The sequence below is a fragment of the Hevea brasiliensis genome, chromosome 7 (assembly GCF_030052815.1).
Source record: "Hevea brasiliensis isolate MT/VB/25A 57/8 chromosome 7, ASM3005281v1, whole genome shotgun sequence".
In the NCBI taxonomy this organism is placed as follows: domain Eukaryota; kingdom Viridiplantae; phylum Streptophyta; class Magnoliopsida; order Malpighiales; family Euphorbiaceae; genus Hevea; species Hevea brasiliensis.
In genome coordinates, this window is record NC_079499.1 from 98,151,238 (window position 1) to 98,171,782 (window position 20,545).

Here is a 20,545-nt window from a genome sequence, read left to right on the forward strand (position 1 = left end):
GGGTGAAAACCCGAAAGGGCATCCCGAGAACAAAAAGGGAGAAATAAGGAATGGGGGGCATGAAACCAGGATGAAGAGGAAACTGTCACGGCATGAGGCTTCAGAGAACTTGAAATAATGGCAGTTAAGGGATTTCAAGATCAACCGCAAGGAATATATGAGATCTATCCTTGTACCCTTCTTCTTTGAAACTTCTTCTTTGTTTTTATTAAAACCGTAATAAAATCACACTTCATTCCCCATGATTCTATCTTTCCCTTATATTTATCTTTCTGCAATCTCGTTATTTAATGCGCTATTTAAATCAGTTAAAATTTTTTGCCATAAGATTAAGATTTGACAATTGATAACCTCACGTACTTTACTGTGAGATTTGCAGGGAATGACCCAAAAAAAAAAAAAAAAAAAAAAACTAGAGGTGAAAACCTGGAAGGGCGCTTCTGGTCATATAGACGAAGGGGAAGTAAAAACCAGCGAGGGTGCTTTTCGGGAGAAAATCTGAAAAACAGAAATGGGGCATTTGAAGAAACAAGGCCATAGGTCAAGTCTTGCAACTCGTCCTCCATTCGTCATTGGTCTTCGGGATTCTGTTAAGTACACTTCATTGGGGAAGAACTTCTTGTGTCCGGATTAGGCTTGCTTTGTAAGTGCAATTTAAATTTCCTGTTATCAACCTCTGGTTCCTTGATCTAAGTTGATTTTAATTTTCCTGCAATTTACATTTCCTGTCATCAACCTCTGGTTCCTTGATCTAAGTTGATTTTAATTTTCCTGCAATTTACATTTCCTGTTATCAACCTCTGGTTCCTTGATCTAAGTTGATTTTAATTTTCCTGCAATTTACATTTCCTGTTATCAACCTCTGGTTCCTTGATCTAAGTTGATTTTATTTTCCTGCAATTTACATTTCCTGTTATCAACCTCTGGTTCCTTGATCTAAGTTGATTTTAATTTCCTGCAATTTACAATTCCCGTTATCAACCTCTGGTTCCTTGATCTAAGTTGATTTTAATTTCCTGCATTTAAATTTCTTGTTGTCGACCTCTGGTTCCTTGATCTAAGTCGATTTTAATTTCCTGTCGTTGACCTCTGGTTCCTTGATCCAAGTTGATTTTAATTTTCTAGTCTTTTAACTTCTGTTGCCTATCTCTAGGTCACTGATTTAGGTATGCTTTAGTTCCCTAACTTCGAGCACTTAATCGTCCAAAATATAGGTTTGAATCTTTACATAATTCTTACACGGAAAATTCTTTTCCCTTTGATAAAAATTATGTAAAGAGGGGCAGCTGTCGACACCATATTTTGGCCGATCCCCAGAATCAACAAACTTTGAAACCGATCCCTAGCACTAAGTCTCTCCTTGCCATCTAATCACAGTTCCGATCTCTCTTCACAGAGAGTTGAGTCAATGCTAAGCTCTCGTATCCGTTAAGGCCTTACTGGTCTCTCAAATCATTCATCGATCTCTCAAGCCAATTGTCGAATATCTTGACCAGTTAACTATATTCCCGATCTCTCTTGTTAGACAAGTTTGAATTAACGCTAGATCCTTACTGCCAGTATTCATGGTCGACCTCCCTTTTAAAAGTTTAGGAATAATCGAGCTAAGCTTCTAATTCGGTTTAATGAAGATCTCGATCTTAGATGTTCAAGCCAAATTTTCAATTAAGTTCTGTTTAACGTTGGTTCTTTACCAATTTCATGCATATTGTGTTTTCCGATCTCTCATACTTAGGATAATAATCGCTTCAATATACTCAGACAATCAAGTGTTTAGAAATTTTCCGATCACAACCATTCATCGAACAAAAAGGCATTCTATTTCATTTCATTGCAAAATTTGTACAAGTTATTCGGCTGGGGGATCACCCCCAGCCTGATCTACATTTCGCTCATCCTCTCCTTCCTCTTCACTATCCTCACCCTCGCCCCCGGGAGCCAGGTCGACCATCCAAGAGAAGTCCTCTTCTGGGTAACGCTTTTGGAGTTCGGCCAAGAGGTCCTTGTGAGCATTCACATAGGCACCAGCTATCCCTGTCACCATTTCTTCGTCTTTCGCCTTAAGCTCCTCAATAAGTTGAGCGACCTGAGAAGCTTCGTTGGCCCGGAGCACCTGGACTTCCCCGAGAGCACGATCCCTTTCAGCCAAAACATGATTCTGTTCGGCTAGCCTGTCTTCATAGAACTTCGCCCGCCCCTCAACTTGAGATATGTAATCCTGAGCGGATGCGAGTTGGGATCGGAGGGAAGTCACTTCCTGACTCTTCTTCTCGATTTCCTTGCCCAAGCGATGAGCCTTTTCCCGAACTATCGTCTGGTTCACTAGACACTCCACGTTCAGGCTCATGGATCGAGTCAAGATATCGTCAAGGCTGTCCGGGGATAGCCTGTCCCGATCCTCCCGAAGGCAGATGGAAGACCCCAAGACTTTGGCAAAACCGGGGTTCTCCCGAACAGTCCGGTTATTCTTCAGGGACTCGATCAACGTTTGAGCACCACGAGAAGAGGCTCTCAGAGAAGATTGAGAAGGACCCCTTTCTGTGCTTGGAGCAGCTGGAGGAGGTGGAGCCGGCTCTTCTTGTTGAGGAGGAGATCGAACAGCTTCAGTGATCGGTGGCCCCGAAGGTCGGGACGGGCCTCCTTGCGTCTCCCCTGGTTCATGGCCGGGAGTTCGAAGCATTTCCGAACGCTTCATCTCCTTTACTTTCCAGGAGATCTCTCTTTCTTTCTTCCGCTTCCTAGAACCCTCATCACCCGCCATACCTGCACAAAGAAGAGGTCAGTGAGATCGCTAAGGTCCTGAGATCTGAGATGTAGAAAATACCAGTGCCGAGGTCAGAGAGCGGAAGTTCGCGATTTTGGCCGGTGAGCAGCTGTATGGTCCAATGGTGCAGCTCGGCAGTCACCCCATCTAAACAGGAATACTTTTGAGTGGCAGCCTGATTCTTCAGATCCATCACTATCAAGCTTTCCTCCTAGTTTAGGGTAATGCGCTTCGGAAGCAAGGGTCCCTGGTGCCACCAGCTACGGGGGAAGTCCTCAAAGCAGGTCGGATTTTTGCTCCTCAGAATAAAAAAGTGGTTCTTCCAATTTTTAAGGGAGGAGGGCAGATCGGTGAAGAGCCCGCAATGAGGCTTCGCCTGAAAGAACCAGTGCTCGTCGTCCTTTCGGCGAGTTAGCCTGTGCAGTTCGGCGAACACCTTAGCCGTAGGTCTGATTCCCTTAGCTCGGCATAGGCCTCGGAAGGCTACTAAGATCCGCCACGAGTTAGGGTGAACTTGAGCAATGCACACTCGGTGAAGTTTTAGGACCTCCTTGAAGAAGTCATCCAGAGGGAACCGAAGACCGGCCTTTAACTGTTCCTCGTATACCATAACCAGGTCATTCTCTTCAAAGAAGTGATCGGCTCGGTGATCGCCGTGACACCGGATAAGTTCGCATTTAATCAGACGAATATTGTACTCCTGGCTGAACGATTGCAGATCGGACTCTTGCAAGATCGATGGCAGCTCGTCCATAGGGAGATTCTCCCTCCCTGAAGAAGGTACGTGCCTTGATGGTCCGATCCGCCCCCGAGCTGGAACGGAGACCCTAGGAGGTTCTGTTTGCGCGCTTGGCCCGACCACCTCTTCTTCGTCAGACGACCACGAGAACTGAATGGAAGGAGGACTCGCCGCTCTTTGACCCTCGGCACCGCTCATTTTCAAAGAAAACAAAAAACTTAAACTAAAAAGAAGATCAAAGCCCTTACCGGAGTTTGATCGGCGTTGGAAGAACTTGAGTAAACGAGAGAACTTTGAGGTTACGAGCGAGAGATTGAAAATGACATACAGGAGCAAATGGCTAACCCCTCACCCCTATTTATACTCGTCCAAGCATTTAATGCTCACGAGGTTCCAGGCAACGCATCGGTTAGCGGGACTCGCCAGCTGTTCTGACACGTCTCACGAATATTCCCAAGATTCCATAAAGAGATCGGTTAATTATATAGCGGTAGATCCAGGTGTTTCGAATTACAGATCGGATAATCATATTAGAGCTCGGAAAATAATTAATAAGATAATAATTGGCAAAATAAAATCTTTATTTCCAAAAGATCGGATTATATCATTTGGGTGATCTCAAGAGATCGGAGTACATTTCCAAAAATCAGATTACATCATTTGGGCGATCTCAAGATCGGATTACATATGATTACATCAAAAGGCCGACCTCTAAAGATCAGCGGAACATCCTATCTAAAGAAGCCTATGTCAATAGCCAACATTGTGACTGATCCACAGGATGTCGCCGATCGGAGCTTAATCGGCTGTCGGAACACCCAATGTGGAGGGAAACTGCTGTCGGAACACCCAATGTGATGAGAAGCCAAATAAACTCAGTTGAGCGACTCGAGATCGGCAGAGTCGAGGTCCGCAATCCAGATCGGTCAATTGATCCAGTTCCCTCACCATCATCAGACAAGGTTATACGATCACCAGGGTCGTAAATTTTCAGTCGAGGAGTAAGGAAGTCCATCGGAAAAGGATCAAAGCCACAGTTGTAGCCGGAACTTCCGCCGGAGCAGCTAGAACTGGGAAGTAAGAAGGAAGAGAGGAAATGGGATGAAGGGAAGTCTCTTTCGTCTGGGGTATATATAGGGGAAAACGGGCATTTATTATCGAAGCGTAAAACGGCGGACGCCTTGAATCGAGGGAAAATTAATGCTTTGACCGCATTTAGGTCGATTAAGGGATCGGAATAATAGAGATCGGAGGATGGGAGATCAGCATGAGAGATCGGAATAGGAGCGTGTCAAGAAGATCGAGAAGGGGGAGGGATCGGAAGACAAAGAGAATAAGACAAATCCCAAATAACGGTCGTCAGAATCAGAGCCGAGGTAGTTAAAGCGTTACAGACGAGATCTCCACCGCACGCCTAAGAATCGCCCGCAATGCTGACAGGTGCCAGGGTATGTCATGACAGTCCTGTACATCCCAATCCCCACCGTTGATCTCACTGGTAAGGACAAACCCGGAACCCTTGGATCAAGAGAAAAGACGACAATACCAGCATCTTTCGCTCTTAGCCCTCAGATCGTTCCGGACAAGAAGATTTGGGATCGTCAGATTGAAAGAGGAAAAGGACAAATATTCTGAAGAGTGGTCTCAGCCATTTATTTTGATTCTCTTTAATTCCTGAACACCCGATCATGTCCTTCGAAATCTTGACCCTCCATCTCCCTCAAAATAAATCCTGACCCTTCATGGGGAGCACCCGATTCCTATAAATACCTGCATGAAAAACTGTTCAAGGGACGGGCAAAAAAGAAAGGTAGTCATTATAGCGGAAGAACTCTGAAACTTGATTCAGTTTGTTACTCTGCTACTTTGAAGTTTTGATTAGAAAGACTTTTGAAACCAGTTTTACAAGTGTTTTCTTGAAAAGGATTCTGAATACTGAAATTCTACATTTTCAGTTTGTTCATTATCTGGTCACACTCTCACTTTCAGCCCTTTATTATCTCTGTCTTCATTCCCATTATCCAAGCTCAATTTCATTTCACTCGATTTTTATCTTGATCTGATTGCCTTTTAGCTAAGCATCCTTCAGTTCACAACGAACATCAGCCCTCAAGCTAATCAGTCTGCTGTCTTATTACTATTTGTCACCCCGTAGTTATTTCAATAGATTTGGCTTCTTACAGGTAAGAGCTCATATTGCCGTTTTGTTAAGCGTTTACGTTTACTTTTCGCATTTTCTTTGTTCTTTTTAGGCATGTGATTTTCTCCAAGTTCATTTAGTGCCAAAGAACTTTAAAGAATGTTACTCTCGAGTTTACTTCTTTAGTGATCAGTCCGTCATTTTATTAACCTTCGTCATTTCTGAATGCAAATTTTCTAGTTCCTAGTAGCGTGTAAGTGGTTGGGGAAAACGTAGGTAGCTGCAACTTAAGGGTCTCTTTTAAGAGAGAGAGCCTGAATAACACGTCAGGAAAATAGCCACAATATTGGGCTGACGTAAACGGCAATTCGGCAAGATGCCATAAAGTGGAATAAAACCAAAGTAAACGAAACAGAATAGATCGGACATTAATAGGTACTGGTAAAGTGACCTTAGGGGAGGTCGGCAAAATTTAGTCCAGCTTCTCTTATTTAGTCACAAAATATCAATTAGTTAAAAGAAGCCTTATCCCCAGCTCCTTAGAACGCCAGAATCCTTAGCTTTAGGACCTTATGACATGTAGCTGAAATTAAAATTCGGGAGATCGGAAAGATCCCATTCAGGTTCCTGTTAATTTAAAAGAGATCGGAAGAGAGTTCTTATCCGATTCTCAACTCAAAACTTTAATTAAATAGAGATCGGAGGAGAGTTCTTATCCGGTCTCAAATCAAAATTTTAATAAATATTTAATAGAGATTGGAGGAGAGTTCTTATCCGGTCTCAAATCAAAATTTTAATAAATATTAAATAGAGATCGGAGGAGAGTTCTTATCCGGTCTCAACTCAAAATTTTAATAAAACATTAAATAGAGACCGGAGGAGAGTTCTTATCTGGTCTCAACTCAAAATTTTTAATGATTTAAAAGAGATTGGAGGAGAGTTCTTATCTGATCTCAAAAAAAAATATATATTAAAGAGTTCGGAGAAGAGTCCTTATCCAATTCTTAAATTAAATTTGAATAAAATAGTTCTTTTAAATAAAATTAACACGCAAACAGTAACTCACTAAGGTTGTCTTATTTACTTATGTATCTGGGTGAATCGAATTTAGTGAAAAATTAAAATCTCCTTTTGACAAAAGGATTAACATGTCCATTTAAGCCCTTCTAACTAATACAAAGTTAAATCTATTTACACTTATTAAGGGACGAGGTGGGGTGCCTAACACCTTCCCCACCCGTCTACGGACCCCGAACCTAGAATCTCTGTCTTGAAGTGGTTTCGTTTCAATTTATTTTCACAAATGGTTTTCTTTAGTTTCCCTCAAAAACTAAGGTGGCGACTCCTCACTCTTTCCCACTTCGGTGAGTGATTGTCCAGGCGACCGCAAAATCCCTTGCGACACTAGTAAATATATAGTTTGGGAATGGGATTTTGGGTCATTAATGTTGGGTCTTCGATATAAATTTTGTGAGGGCATGAACTAGTCTTATATGTTGACGTTGTATTCCTCTATTATGTAAATAAGAACTCAGAGAGTAATCAATGGATATTACTCCATTGTTATGTTGGTTATGACTTGAATTTTGAATGTCAAGTTTGAGTAATTATAATTATTGACTTTTTGATAATTAATTATAATTATTGACTTGTTATATTGGTTGGTGTTATTCTCAAATTGGCCATCTAAAAACAGTCTCTGTTAATCCTATTTTTCTTTGATTAATACAATCTTTATAAGGTTCCTCTCCGCCTGAGATCAAAAGTTTGATAAGGATGTGAAAGCATTATTGAATTTATGTACACTGTGGTTGAAAGCATATTTATGTCTTTCCAAATACGGATTAATTCCACTCATAGTTCTTAATTTAGATAGTTGTATTAGCATTGTCCTTCAATTTCACTTTATATTATAAAAATCTTAAAATCCTTATGACCCTACTGTTACAGGTTTTCGGGTTAACTTATGGTTAAGTTTTACTTATTGTCCATTGACTTAAATAAATTTATCATAGTCGTCCTTCAACAACTTTATAGTTAATTTTAAATTTTAAATCTTCATTTATTTTTTATTTATTTAAAATAAAATCATACTTTTAGAAATAGTTTAATATTTTATAAATATTTACAACTAATTAATTGTTTAATTTATCATATAAAAATATTATTTTTACGTATATTATTTTTTAATTCAATTTTAGATTAATATCTAAAAGATTTGTATCTAGTTTATCTTAATTTCTTTGGTTTATTTTAATGTAAGAAAAAAAATTAATAGTTTACTTGATTTTGAAAATATTTAATTAAGTAAGAATAACTCAACTCAACTCAACTCAACTCAACTAAGCCTTTATCCCAAAAACTTATTGGGGTTGGCTATATGGATTCTCTTTCTCCACTCTAAACGATTTTGAGTTAAATCATCGGAAATATATAATGCTTTTAGGTCATATTGTACCACTCTCCTCCAAGTCAGTTTAGGTCTACCTTTTCTTTTCTTTCTATCTTCTAACTCAATGTGCTTTACTTGTCTAACTGGAGCCTCCGTATGTCTACGCTTTACATGACCAAACCACATCAATCTCTCTTCTCTCAACTTATCTTTAATTGGCACCACCCCTATCTTTTCTTTAATATTCTCATTTCAGACTTTATCTAGTCTAATATGGCCACTCATTCACCTTAACATTCTCATCTCGGCAACTCTCATCTTAGACACATATGGCTCCTTCATTGCCCAACACTCACTACCATATAACATGGTCGATTGTATGACTATACGGTAAAATTTTCCTTTCAACTTATTAGGAATCTTGTGATCACATAAAACTCTCATGGCACGTATCTACTTCAACCATCCGGCTTTAATCCTATGACTAACATCTTCCTCACATCCCTCATCTGCTTGAAGGATTGAGTCGAGATATTTAAAATGATTACTTTGGGGCAATACCACTTTATCTAAAATAACTCATTCTCTATCACCAGTTTGGCCTTAACTGAACTTGCAATGCATGTATTTTGTCTTCATTCTACTTAACTTAAAGCCTTTTGACTTTAGAGTACTTCTCCAAAGCTCTAACTTTCTATTAACTCATTCTCGCGTCTTATCTATCAAAACTATATCATCCACAAACATCATGCATCAAGGGATACTCTTTTGTATATGTTTTGTCAATTCATCTAAAACTAATGTAAAAAGTTAAGGGCTCACAGCTGAACCTTAGTGTAATCTAACTGAGATAGGAAAATCTCTTGTGCTCTCCCCCACTGTGCGCACAGTAGTAATTGTTCATTTAAACATATCTTTCAACACTTGTATGTACCTAATAGATACCATTTTTTATTCTAACACTCTTCATAAGATATCTCTTGGAACACTATCATAAGCCTTTCCAAATCGATAAAAACCATACGTAAATCTTTCTTCACATCTCTATATTTCTCCATCAAGCTTCTAATGAGAAAGATCGCTTCCATAGTTGAACGACCGTGCACGTAGCCAAATTGATTGGGAGAGATAGAAGTGTCATGATGTAGTCGATGTTTCACAACTCTTTCCTACAACTTTATAGTATAGCTCATGAGTTTAATTTTCCTATAGTTTGAACAACTCTGTATGTCTCCCTTATTTTTAAAAATAAGTACTAAAATACTCTTCCTCCATTCATCAGGCATTTTCTTTGAGTTTAGAATCTTATTAAACAATTTAGTTAACCATGCCACTCACACATCTCCCAAACACTTCCACACTTTAATTGGTATTCCATCGGGTTCACAGGCTTTGCCCACTTTCATTCTCTTAAGTACTTCCTCTACTTCTGAAAATCTAATCCTTCTAATGTAATTCACATTCTTTTGTATTGCTTTGAAGTATATATTCACACTATTACCACTTTGACTATTATAAAAGAGATTATCAAAATAATTTCTCCATCTTTCTTTAATGTCCTCATCTTTCACCAACAATTTTCCTTCTTTATCCTTAATGCACCTAATTTGATTGAGATCTTGACATTTCTTTTCTCTCTTCCTTGTTAATCTATAAATATCTTTCTCCTCTTTTTTAGTTTCAAGTTTCTTATATAACTTTTCAAAGGCATGCACTCTTGCTTGACTAACAGCCTTTTTTGCCTCTTTCTTTGCTATCTTGTATTGTTCATAAGCCTCATTATTATCACACTTAGGTAATTTTTTATACCATTCCCTGTTTCTCTTTACTGCCTTTTGTACTTCCTCATTCCACCACCATCTCTCTTTTGAGGGTGGTCTATATTCTCTAGACTCTTCAAGTACTTTTCTAATCAATGATGCTATCTGTATCCACATACCATTGGCCTTCATATCCAGCTTTCATGCTTCGGACTCAAGAAACTAATTTTTGAATTTCACTCACTTTACTCGTTTGAACTCTCATCACTTTGTTTGAGTTACAATATTTCTTCTAGCCTTACTTGAATTGTTCCTAAACTTGACATTCAAAATCATTAACCAATGTTGACTTTTTAAAGCCTCTCCTGGAGTAACCTCGCAATCCTTGCATAGAGCTCTATTTATCTTCCTGGTTAAGAGGAAGTCAATTTGGTTTCTATGTTGTCCACTTTTAAAAGTCACTGCGACTCCCTTTTTATAAAGTAGGTATTTACTAGTATTAGGTTGTACGCCATGGCAAAATCTATGATACTTTTCCCCTTCTCATTTTGGCTACCAAAACCAAAACCTCCATGAACATTCTCATAACCTTTCCTATCACTTTCTACATGTCCATTCAAATCTCATTTTCTTCATTTGGTATGATTTGTATTAGATCATCCATATCTTCCCAAAACCTTTGTTTACTCTCACTATCTAATCCTATTTGTGAGGCATAAGCACTAACTATATTTATTATTTCTCTTTCTAGTACTAGCTTTACTAGTATAATTCTATCTCCTACTCATTTCACAGTTATTATGGCATCTTTCAATGTCCTGTCTATGATCATGCCCATTCCGTTCTTGTTCCTCTCTTTTTCGGTAAACCACAATTTGTATCATGAATTACCTACTTCCTTGCTTTTCTCTCCTACCCATTTAGTTTCCTGAATGCAAGCAATATTTACCATTCTCCTTTTCAAGGTATCCACAAGCTTCTTTAATTTTCCTGTAAGTAATCTAACATTCTAAGTACCAACCTTGATTCTTCTCCTATCTTGTTCCTTTAGTTGATCTCCTTTTATGATATATTCTATGTGTTCTATTCCACTATCTGTTCTACTATTTGTTCTATGGATAACTTCTTTATCCACACTCGTCCATGATGTGGGAACCCTTATTCATTTAAAACTATACCTAGGCGCCGGCATGGAGCGTCTCTTTCGGTGAATGCCCTACACTCTTGCACATCTCTCATACACTCGGGCTCCGATGTAGCACGTCGTAAGTAGAGGACGCCCCAACGTTTATATTGTAAGAATCCACATAATGAAATGTGATGAAATTTTTACGCTAGTTGTCACCTACCGCAACCATTCTCCTTTATCCGGGCTTTAAGTAAGAATGATTTAATTTTTTTTTATATAGATTGATATTTAATTTTTTTTCCTATATAGATTGATATTGTATATATTTTTTGTCTTTGTTTGTTAAATTAGCAAAATAATATACCGGTCTTTATTATTATTTAGTACATTTTGTATTAAAATTATTTATATATTAAATTAAAGTTTAAAGATTTTTGTGAGATAAATTAAAGTTGAGGGATGTGTGTGGTATATTTATCAAAGTTAAAGGACAATAAATGAAATTTAGCAATAAGTTAACCTGGAAACCTATAATAGTAGGTCATAGGGATTTTAATGATACTCAAATTAAAGCTTAGATATTTTTATGATACAAATTAAAGTTGAAAGATATTATTGATACAAACAACTAAGTTGATGGATTATGAATGAAATTTACCCTTCCAAATACATATTTATATTTTCAAGGCTATTTTTCACAATTTGTAAAATTTTAAGATTTTACCATTCAAGTTTATGGACGCCCATCAATTATTGATTGAAAATGCAAGCTTGATGATCTTAGCAGATAGTGAAGGGCATGAAAAATTCCCATGCTTTAGCTATAGCATATAGGTCTACTGTTATCGAAATTGAAACGGACTTGGTATTGTTATGGAAATTGAAACGGACTTGAATGGCGAACGAAGCTGACGGAAATTGGTATTGTTATGGAAATTGATGCGAACTTAGTGTCTAACAAAGTTGAATGGCGAAAAAGGAATCATATAGTCAATCCCAACTAGTTTGGACTAATTGGGATTAAGGCTTAGTTGTTGTTGTACATAGATCTATATGTTTTATCTTATCTTATGAGGGCTTCTTTAGCTCACTATCCATATTTAGAAAGGTGTAAAAAGTAAATCATTAACTAGTAGCTATTTCAATGTTATTAACTGTGTTTATTTTATGTTTGTTCTTTGTTGTTGCACAATTTTAGTTTCTGCAGAAATGAAGAAGAGGCACAATCTAGTCAATGCACCCAGTCCTGATATTGATCTTAAATATTGCATTAATCAGAATTCTGTGTTCTTTGACGAGTTGATTGAATTGATCCCTGCTAAGTTCTATTTACCAATCGGTGATAAAGAGAGGAAATGGCCAAGGCCTTAGCAAGAATGAAAAGGCTTCAGCAAAGAAGGAATCAAGAGAAAACATCAAGAAAGCACGGTGAGAGAGGCTAGATCCAGATAAGTCTTCTACAACAACCCTTGATAGGCTGATGAAAATCTTGGAAAAGGAAAAATCAAGTGATGAGAGTATTGATGAAGGATTGGAGATTAATCATATGATGTCTGGTTTAGAAGACGATGATCGTAGGGTGACGTACGAAGAACTCCGGCAACGACTTCCTCACAAAATTGATGAGCTTAGACGAGGTCAAAACAATGATGGCTTAGACAAAGTAAAGAAGAAGCATGAGAGAAGAAATTCAGCAAAAGAAACGCAAGAGGGATTCAGAGTCTTAAGAAAAGAAGCCCACAAAAACTTCAGTTGAAAAAGTGGAGAAGGATGTAGAAGAGGCTACAAAAGAACTCAAATTTAGTCATGTTAAACTAGGGAATAACGAAGGGCAAGAAAAGAAGAAGAGGAAACTTTCAAAGTTAAAGGAGCTTCAAAAGGCGAAAGAATTGGAGGAAGCGAAGGACCCAGTGAAAGCAGATATTATCTCAAAGAAGCATTTGTGGAAAGCTGCAACAAGTAGAGCTGCAGGAGTTAAGGTTCATGATGATCAAAAGCGGTTGAAACAGAGCATACAGAAGGACAAGAAGAGGCCTCAAAAGAGTGTTGCGAAATGGAAGGAGAGGATTGTAACCCAACAGAAAATGAAAGCAGAAAAACAGCAGACAAGATCACATAATATAGCTGAGGGTATTCACCAGAAAAAAATGCAGCGGATTGCAAAAAGAGAGAAAAAGCTCATGCGGCCAGGTTCTGAATGGCGAAAAGATGGTTACATTAATGACGCTTCAACTGAAAGTGCCTCTTTCTAAAAGTTTGTGTTGGTATCTTAGTCTCTAAAGAATAGGCGTAAGCCTGATATTCTGTGCCAAAAGAACATTAGGTTTTTGAAACCAGATAAAGATTTCCAGTGTTTTTCAAATATTGTTTTTTGGCTAAAATGCGGGTATGTGATTCCCACAAGCTTAAATGGTTCTCTGCCCCCCCCCCCCTCTCCTTCCCCCCCACCCCAAAAAAAAAAAAAAAAAAAGAAAAACCACCTGAGCCAACCTACATGGTAGCCTATCCGTTCAAGTGGAGCAATAGCAATAGCATTTATAACTGATCAGACCATTAGTAAAAAAATGTGATCACATTCAGAATGAGCAAGTTCACTGCTTTACTTGGCTTCAGTTGATGTGTGTGTGTATATACATATATATACATTTAAAACGGGCACAGATCAAGATTTGCAAGATTATATGGATAAGAAGCCCTAGTTCGCAACCTTGATATATGACCTATAACTTAATGCCACATCTTCAAACACCTTCAGTAAGTAGAAAAACTCATTTCAAATTTGCTAAACCTGTTGCACACAAATAAAGAATCCATAAATATTATAAGTAGACATAAAATATGAAATTAGAACATCATATAGTTTATGAGATAAATAAAGTTAAAAACAAGCAGCAGTAGAACTACAGGCATGTAATTGCAAATGAGAATAACGGTGGCTTTTTTTTTTCTTTCGCTACGAAAGTGCATATGTTTGTAGTTTATTATTTTCCAGGGATAATGAACTAAACAATTAAAAAGTTATGTTGCATTATTATTCCTCTTCCCTTGATGCTTGATGCATTCTAAAAAGACTAAGTGTTAGGCCAGTTATGGACAACCTGAATGCAGAATACAAGGATTTACCATCACAAAGATCCTAAATGTTAACTGCAAATTTTCTTTCCAAGATCACTCAAATCACCATGAACATTGTCCTAGTGTTAAAATTTAGACATTATACATCTTCCTTCTCGGAAATGAATAGAAAATATAGCAGGTTTTTACCCTACCCCAACAGGCTAAACTCCAACAACACTAAGGTTAACATATACCTGACGCAGATGGGCTTTTGCTCAGTTCTTGTACTTCATGGTTTCTTTCTCAAACCCAATAGTTGGGAATTGTTTAGCATACTCTTCAACATCATGGCGCAGTTTTGCAATCTCAGATTGGAAAGTAGGAATTGTAGCCACAAAGTCCTTCAACTTTGTCCCTGATTTACAAAAATTAATACGGCACAAATTGAAGATCCACAATCAACCATAAATATAAAGTCATGAGGTCACACATCACATAACCAGTATGAGCACCAGTAATGACCAGATCTAAGGTAGCAATTAATATATTATCCGAGACTTACTAACCTTTGGTTTGAGCCTTGATCTTCACTGCCAACTGCACAGCAGCGTCAAAGAATTCTGCTACCTTAACAAAATCCTCCTCAGCAAATCCCCGAGATGTAAGAGCGGGGGTTCCTGAAGTCAGTTGGATTCATCATCGAAAGTCACTACAAACAAATCAAGTAACATTTTGTCATGGAAAGGGCTTTACCCATCCTTATGCCACCAGGAACCATGGCAGATACATCTCCTGGAACGGTATTTTTGTTTGCGGCAATGTGAACAGCTTCCAGCACCTTTTCAACTCTGGAGCCATCAATACCCTGATATCATGAAAATTTAACGGAGCAGGGAAAAAAAGGATAGAGAGAGAAGAAATTATACTTTGCATTATTAAAATTTAACAAATTTACAACCATAAAATGGACCACACATATTTTATTCTATTAGCACAAGTAGAATTGTCTTAAAGCAACCTTTTAACACTTCGTCTAATATCCAAGAGAAATTATATGGATGGTCAAAAAGGAGAGAAAAATCTTCCTACCTTGTTCTTCAAATTCACCAAAACTAAATGGTTCTCAGTTCCACCAGAAACAAGTTCATATCCCTTCTCAACTAAAGTCTGCAAAAGTAGTAAAATTTCAAGTTACCAAGATACTGCAAGGAAATGAATCAAGTCCATACTCTAATGAGATGATACATCATCATAAAAAATTCTCATCAATGAGATAAAGTTATGCTTATATAATAATGTTTTAGTAACAAACTTTGCTACATCTAATAAGGTAATACCTGTGCAAATTTTGAGCAATTACTAAGAACTTGCTCTTGATAAGCTTTGTACTCTGTAGTTGTAGCCTACATGATAGAGCATGAATATATGAATAAAATAGAAGAGAAAAATAGTAAAGTGAAATGCTATGCTAATTTTGACTTAACCGGACCAGTCACTTTTGACTTAACCTGCAAATTTTCATACTATATTAGGTTGAGTGCACATTCTGACAGGTTTGGCTGAGATAAAAATTGCCACCTATAGAAATATAAAATCAATGAAAAATATCTTATAAGCAAAATTACCTGTTTCAATGCAACTGCTAACCCGGCTATTGTGTGGTTGTGGGGGCCACCTTGAAGTCCAGGAAAGACAGCTTGATTGATTTTGTCTTCATAGTCATAGAACACCTTCAACAAGAACACAATACAAATGATAGTTCCACTTTAAAAATCAGAATTTCAGCAAAAGAAATAAGTAGCAATGATCCAGACAATACTCAGCTCAACTCAACTAAGCCTTTATCCCAAAAATTTGGGGTTAGCTATATGGATTCTCTTTCTCCACTTTAAACGATTTTGGGTTTCTCCGAAATGTGTAATGCTTCAAGGTCATGTTGTACTACTCTCCTCCAAGTCAGTTTAGGCCTACCCCTTCTTTTCTTTCTATCCTCTAACCTAATATGTTCTACTTGTCTAACTGAAACTTCTGTATGTCTACGTTTCACATGATCAAACCACCTCAATCTCCCTTCTCTCAACTTATCCTCAATTAGCAATGATCCAGACAATGCTAACATAAAATTGGAAAGGAAAAGGGTATATAAAAATGTAATTTTCCTTTAGCAACTCACCTGTTGGCCTTGTTTGTTAACTTCTTTCACACCCTTCCTGAAGAAAATCATGGCTCCACGTGGCCCACGAAGTGACTTGTGAGTTGTGGTGGTCACTATATCTGCATATTCAAAAGGTGATGGGATGACACCACCTGCAACCAATCCACTAATATGTGCCATATCTGCCAACAGTATAGCTTTTTGCTTGTCACAAACCTGCAACACATAAACTTTAGACCCTAAAACCCCCAAATTAAATCAAAACTGCAAGCTCTAATGCATCAATGTCTTAATTGAAAATTGGAAATGCAATAAATTAATCCAAAGGAGGTTACCTTGCGAATACGTGCATAATCATATAGACGAGCATAAGCACTAGCACCGGCAACTATTAACTTTGGTCTGAAAAGAGTGGCACTTTTCTCCAACTGCAATTTATTTCACACATTCCTTTTACTCACATATAGACAAAGATGTCCAAATAACTAAGTGTTTGAAATATGATGTAGTTCTGTTCTGAACTTTCTCCAAAAAAGTAAGTATGTCAATTCTTTGATGCAGCTATTGTAAAAAGATATCACAGTTATATTCATCCAATTTTCATAGTTTTCAACTAAGGGCTTTTGAGAATCTCCACCTAGTTACCTGAAATATTTGCAATAAGGAATATCACAGCTAAATGCATCAAATGATAATAACATTACTGGTTCAGAAGGTTAAGGATTGCCTTCAGACCAGTTCCAAGATTTCATGTTCTTGTGGAAGTGGATGGACAATGGAGGGGAAGACAAAACCTCTCATTTTTTTCAAGTGCTTAAAATGGGGTCAATAGTAGCCAAAAGAGGAAATGGAACACATTTGGAAGCACATTAGAATGAAGATAGTGTGAAAAGTAAAAAAAAAAAAAAAAAAAAAGCTAAATCTTCCCCAGTTAACTCAATTTCAGTACAGATGTTTTCGTAAAACAAGAACATAGTTATAACAAAGAGGGGAACTACCGACCTGGTCATAGTCAATATAGCCAGTGCTCTCATTCAATCTGTATGGCATCGTCTCAAAAAATATTGACACTGCAGATATTTTTTTGGTATCCGTCTGCAGAGTAGGAAAAGAAATGATGATAAACTTGTCCTCAAAAAAACGAGAAAGTATTTCATAATACAATCAATGGACAAGCTAAACCCACTTAAATGTTATTACAATTACCAGTCATGTTATTATACTCCCTGTAGATTTTATGATCTTAAATTAAAAATAAAAATAAAAATAAAAATCAATAGAGCACAAGAAGTACATCACAAAAAGAACTCAAAACTTATAGCAAGACAACTTTTTTTGGGCAATTATAGCAACACAACTTAATGATCAATGATCTTGCATTTTAACTTTTCCTTTTGATTCCCAGAAAATCAAGGAAATGGAGATTTTTATCCTTTTTCCCCCTTCATTGCTAACAAGAAACCAGAAGAAAATAGGAAATGGAATTTGAAATCAGAGTTCCATTTCAATAGCTTAGCAAAATGCATTGTGCTGCTACATTGGACAAGTTGGTTTGCTTTTTTATCATGAAAATTATATACAAAATGGCAAAGGAAAAAAAAGGGTTCTTCGCGAAAAATTGTCATAAAGAAACGAAGTAGCAGGGACAATGCTCTAGTGGTTTCCAATGATCACAAGGCATGATCACGTTAAGCTTTTGAGAGTAAAACAGACAAGCATGAGCCTAGGGGGAAAAGGAGAATATTTCATTCATCCATGATGAACTATTTTTTTCATAAACAACTAGTTACTACTGGTGCAAAAACATCCTGCTGATGTCCCTAGGGGCGTACATCTACTACAATTTAGGTACAGAGATACAGCATATAAATAATGTTAGAAAGTCAAATAAGACAAGTGAAGAAAGAAAATCATGGAAGTTGCAAGCACCTGATAACCATGAGAAAGATGCCCACCATGAGGAAGATCAAGTGCCATGATTCTTTCATGAGGTTTTAACAATGCAGTATAGACTTGAAAATTTGCTGGAGACCCAGATAGAGACTGCACATTCACTGCAACATAAAATTGAGAAATGTTTTCAAAGAACTGGTAAAACATGCTAACAAATCTCAGTCCATTTAAGCTTCTTTCTGAACCATGATGTGTAGATAAACAGTCTCCCTATCATCAAATAGCAAACAACTACTACAAACAGCAGTAAAGTTCCCATCACCAGGACACAAAAGGGAAAGAGTATATGTACCTCCCCATTTTGCAGGATCCAATCGAAACGCTTCCAATGCCCGCTTCTGACATAAGGATTCTGCCATGTCAATATACCTGAAAAGTTGAAGTTCAAAAACAAAAGTTACAATGGTCAATTACAAGAATATGCTAGCTAACCATAAAGACCTCAAATTCAATAAATTATGATAAACAAGAGATAGAGATTGCAGGCCTTACTCGTTTCCTCCATAATATCTTGCACCAGGGTATCCTTCGCTATACTTGTTGGTCATGACTGATCCAACAGCTTGCATCACCGACACAGAAGTGAAGTTCTCTGAGGGTATGAGTTCAAGCCCCTACAAACAAAATCTATTTTTGTTAGATAATCAAACTGTAAACAGTGTGCTAAACTACTTGTCCACATATAATTGGCAAACAACGTCTAATAAAATAAATATATAAATAAATAGATGGGAAAATAAAATTTTGGGAAAGAAGAAAATATGGGTCCTAATCAGTTATGGGAGTGGGAAAATTTTATTGAATTAATTACATGTACTTCCATGGGCACAGAGGAAACCAAGTCCAAGACATGTAAACTGTATCAGTATCACAGCAGAACACAGCAAATAAACATCTAGCCTGTACTTGAAAAAGGTCTAATTCATTATTGAAAAGGTTATAAATGCATATATAGCGTACATACCTTCCATTGGCGCGCTTTCTCGAGCTCAATTATGTCAGCAATCTCAGGGTCCACCGCTTCCAGCGGTGCATTGAGCTGCTTTGGCCACTGTAAAATTGCAAATTTTCATTTAGGATTGAAAAAAAAAATCAGATTTATAGAAGTAGAACAACAAAATAACGAAAGCGAAAAGTGGAATGAGACATGTTAGAGAAAATTTCTTGAGCTTACCCTGACATGAGATTTCTCCTTCTCATACACAGCTTCATCAGGCAACGAAGACTGCAAAGGAACAAATGAAGATGATGAGAACTAGAAAATGAAAACAAAAGGAGAATCAATTGTTGAGGGAGTTAACGGTTTCATCTGTTTGGTTATCGGCAAAATGAGGGAAAACAAAGGAAAAGAACGGAGAGAGATATAGAAGAGAACCATGTAATAGAGGGAGGTGGCATTGAAGAGAGGGCGAATAGGTTTGTCAATAGAAGAGGAGAGCCTGCGAAGCGCCATTGCCATTGCCATTTCTTCTCTTTCTTTCTCTGAATTTGAATATTGTTTTTGTGTTTTGATGGACTTGCGGTGGTTAAAAAAATATTTAATTTAATTTTATTTATATTTATTTATTTATTTATTCCGGTTCTGTTGTTGTCCTGTGTTGGTGGCTGATGATCTCGTTATCCCCTCGAAGGGAAAGGGGTTGCTCTCCCTAAACTCTCATGCTCGCTCTCGCTCTAGCTTCTTCTCTATTTTTTTTTATAAAATGATAAAAGATAAACCGGCTGAATGGAATTAAGATATCCTTGGTATCTTATGTTAGCACAATTAAAATTTATGCTCTCTAATTTAATAATTGAAGTTCACCGATAATTTACTAGTTTAGTAATTAATGATGCGATAAGCTTGAGAGTGATCTCAAGTTGAAGTAGTGATGGTATCAAAATTTTAATTTAAGAGATATAATTAAAATATATTATTTATTAATAAATTATTTATTTAGATATTAATTGAAGAGATTGAATAACTAATGATAATAATCGTTTCATAATTATAAAATAAAATTTATATAAAATTACTATTAAACTTACTTAAAATTTTTAAAACCTTTAAGTTTTTATAATCATCAAAATTTAATATAAAAATAAAAAAAAATTTAAATTATCATTAAATCCTTGAAAATTTTTAAAATTTTAGAGGGGTCTAATTCTAATGCCCCTCTTGGCTCACCCTTGACTTTGCCTCTGGATTCAAACCTGAAAGCTGTAAGTGTATCGTTTAATCTAGGATCTTACAGCTCACTATCTGAATCGCATGATCTTTAGACAATTGTGAAGGCTAAAAAAGTGATTAATCTAATTGGTTAACAGCTGAAATACACTTTTTAACGATTAAAAAAATAAAATAAATTTCACTTTTTAAGAGTTAAAAGATATTTTAATTTTATTTTATAAGATTGAGCTATATTATGTGATATTTTAAAATGATATTAGATTGGATGTAGGGTATATTTAGGGTG

At 36.9% G+C, this 20,545-nt stretch overlaps 1 protein-coding gene and 1 pseudogene across 1 annotated transcript; one reads left to right on the plus strand and one right to left on the minus strand.

Moving 5' to 3' along the window:
- Positions 1–12,057: 12,057 nt before the first annotated feature.
- Positions 12,058–13,313, plus strand: LOC131181710 (uncharacterized; annotated as a pseudogene).
- Positions 13,314–13,477: 164 nt separating this feature from the next.
- On the minus strand, positions 13,478–19,625 carry LOC110634818 (serine hydroxymethyltransferase, mitochondrial). Its single transcript, XM_021783962.2, has 16 exons — positions 19,465–19,625; positions 19,264–19,314; positions 19,054–19,140; positions 18,582–18,703; positions 18,382–18,458; positions 18,066–18,190; positions 17,139–17,231; positions 16,472–16,564; positions 16,155–16,352; positions 15,607–15,711; positions 15,319–15,384; positions 15,071–15,148; positions 14,735–14,846; positions 14,548–14,658; positions 14,236–14,396; positions 13,478–13,712 (listed from the first exon to the last, which is right to left on the minus strand). The coding sequence occupies exons 1-15, from the start codon at positions 19,552–19,554 to the stop codon at positions 14,257–14,259; spliced, it is 1,548 nt and encodes a 515-aa protein (XP_021639654.2). The 5' UTR covers positions 19,555–19,625; the 3' UTR covers positions 13,478–13,712; positions 14,236–14,256.
- Between the last annotated feature and the right edge of the window lie 920 nt (positions 19,626–20,545).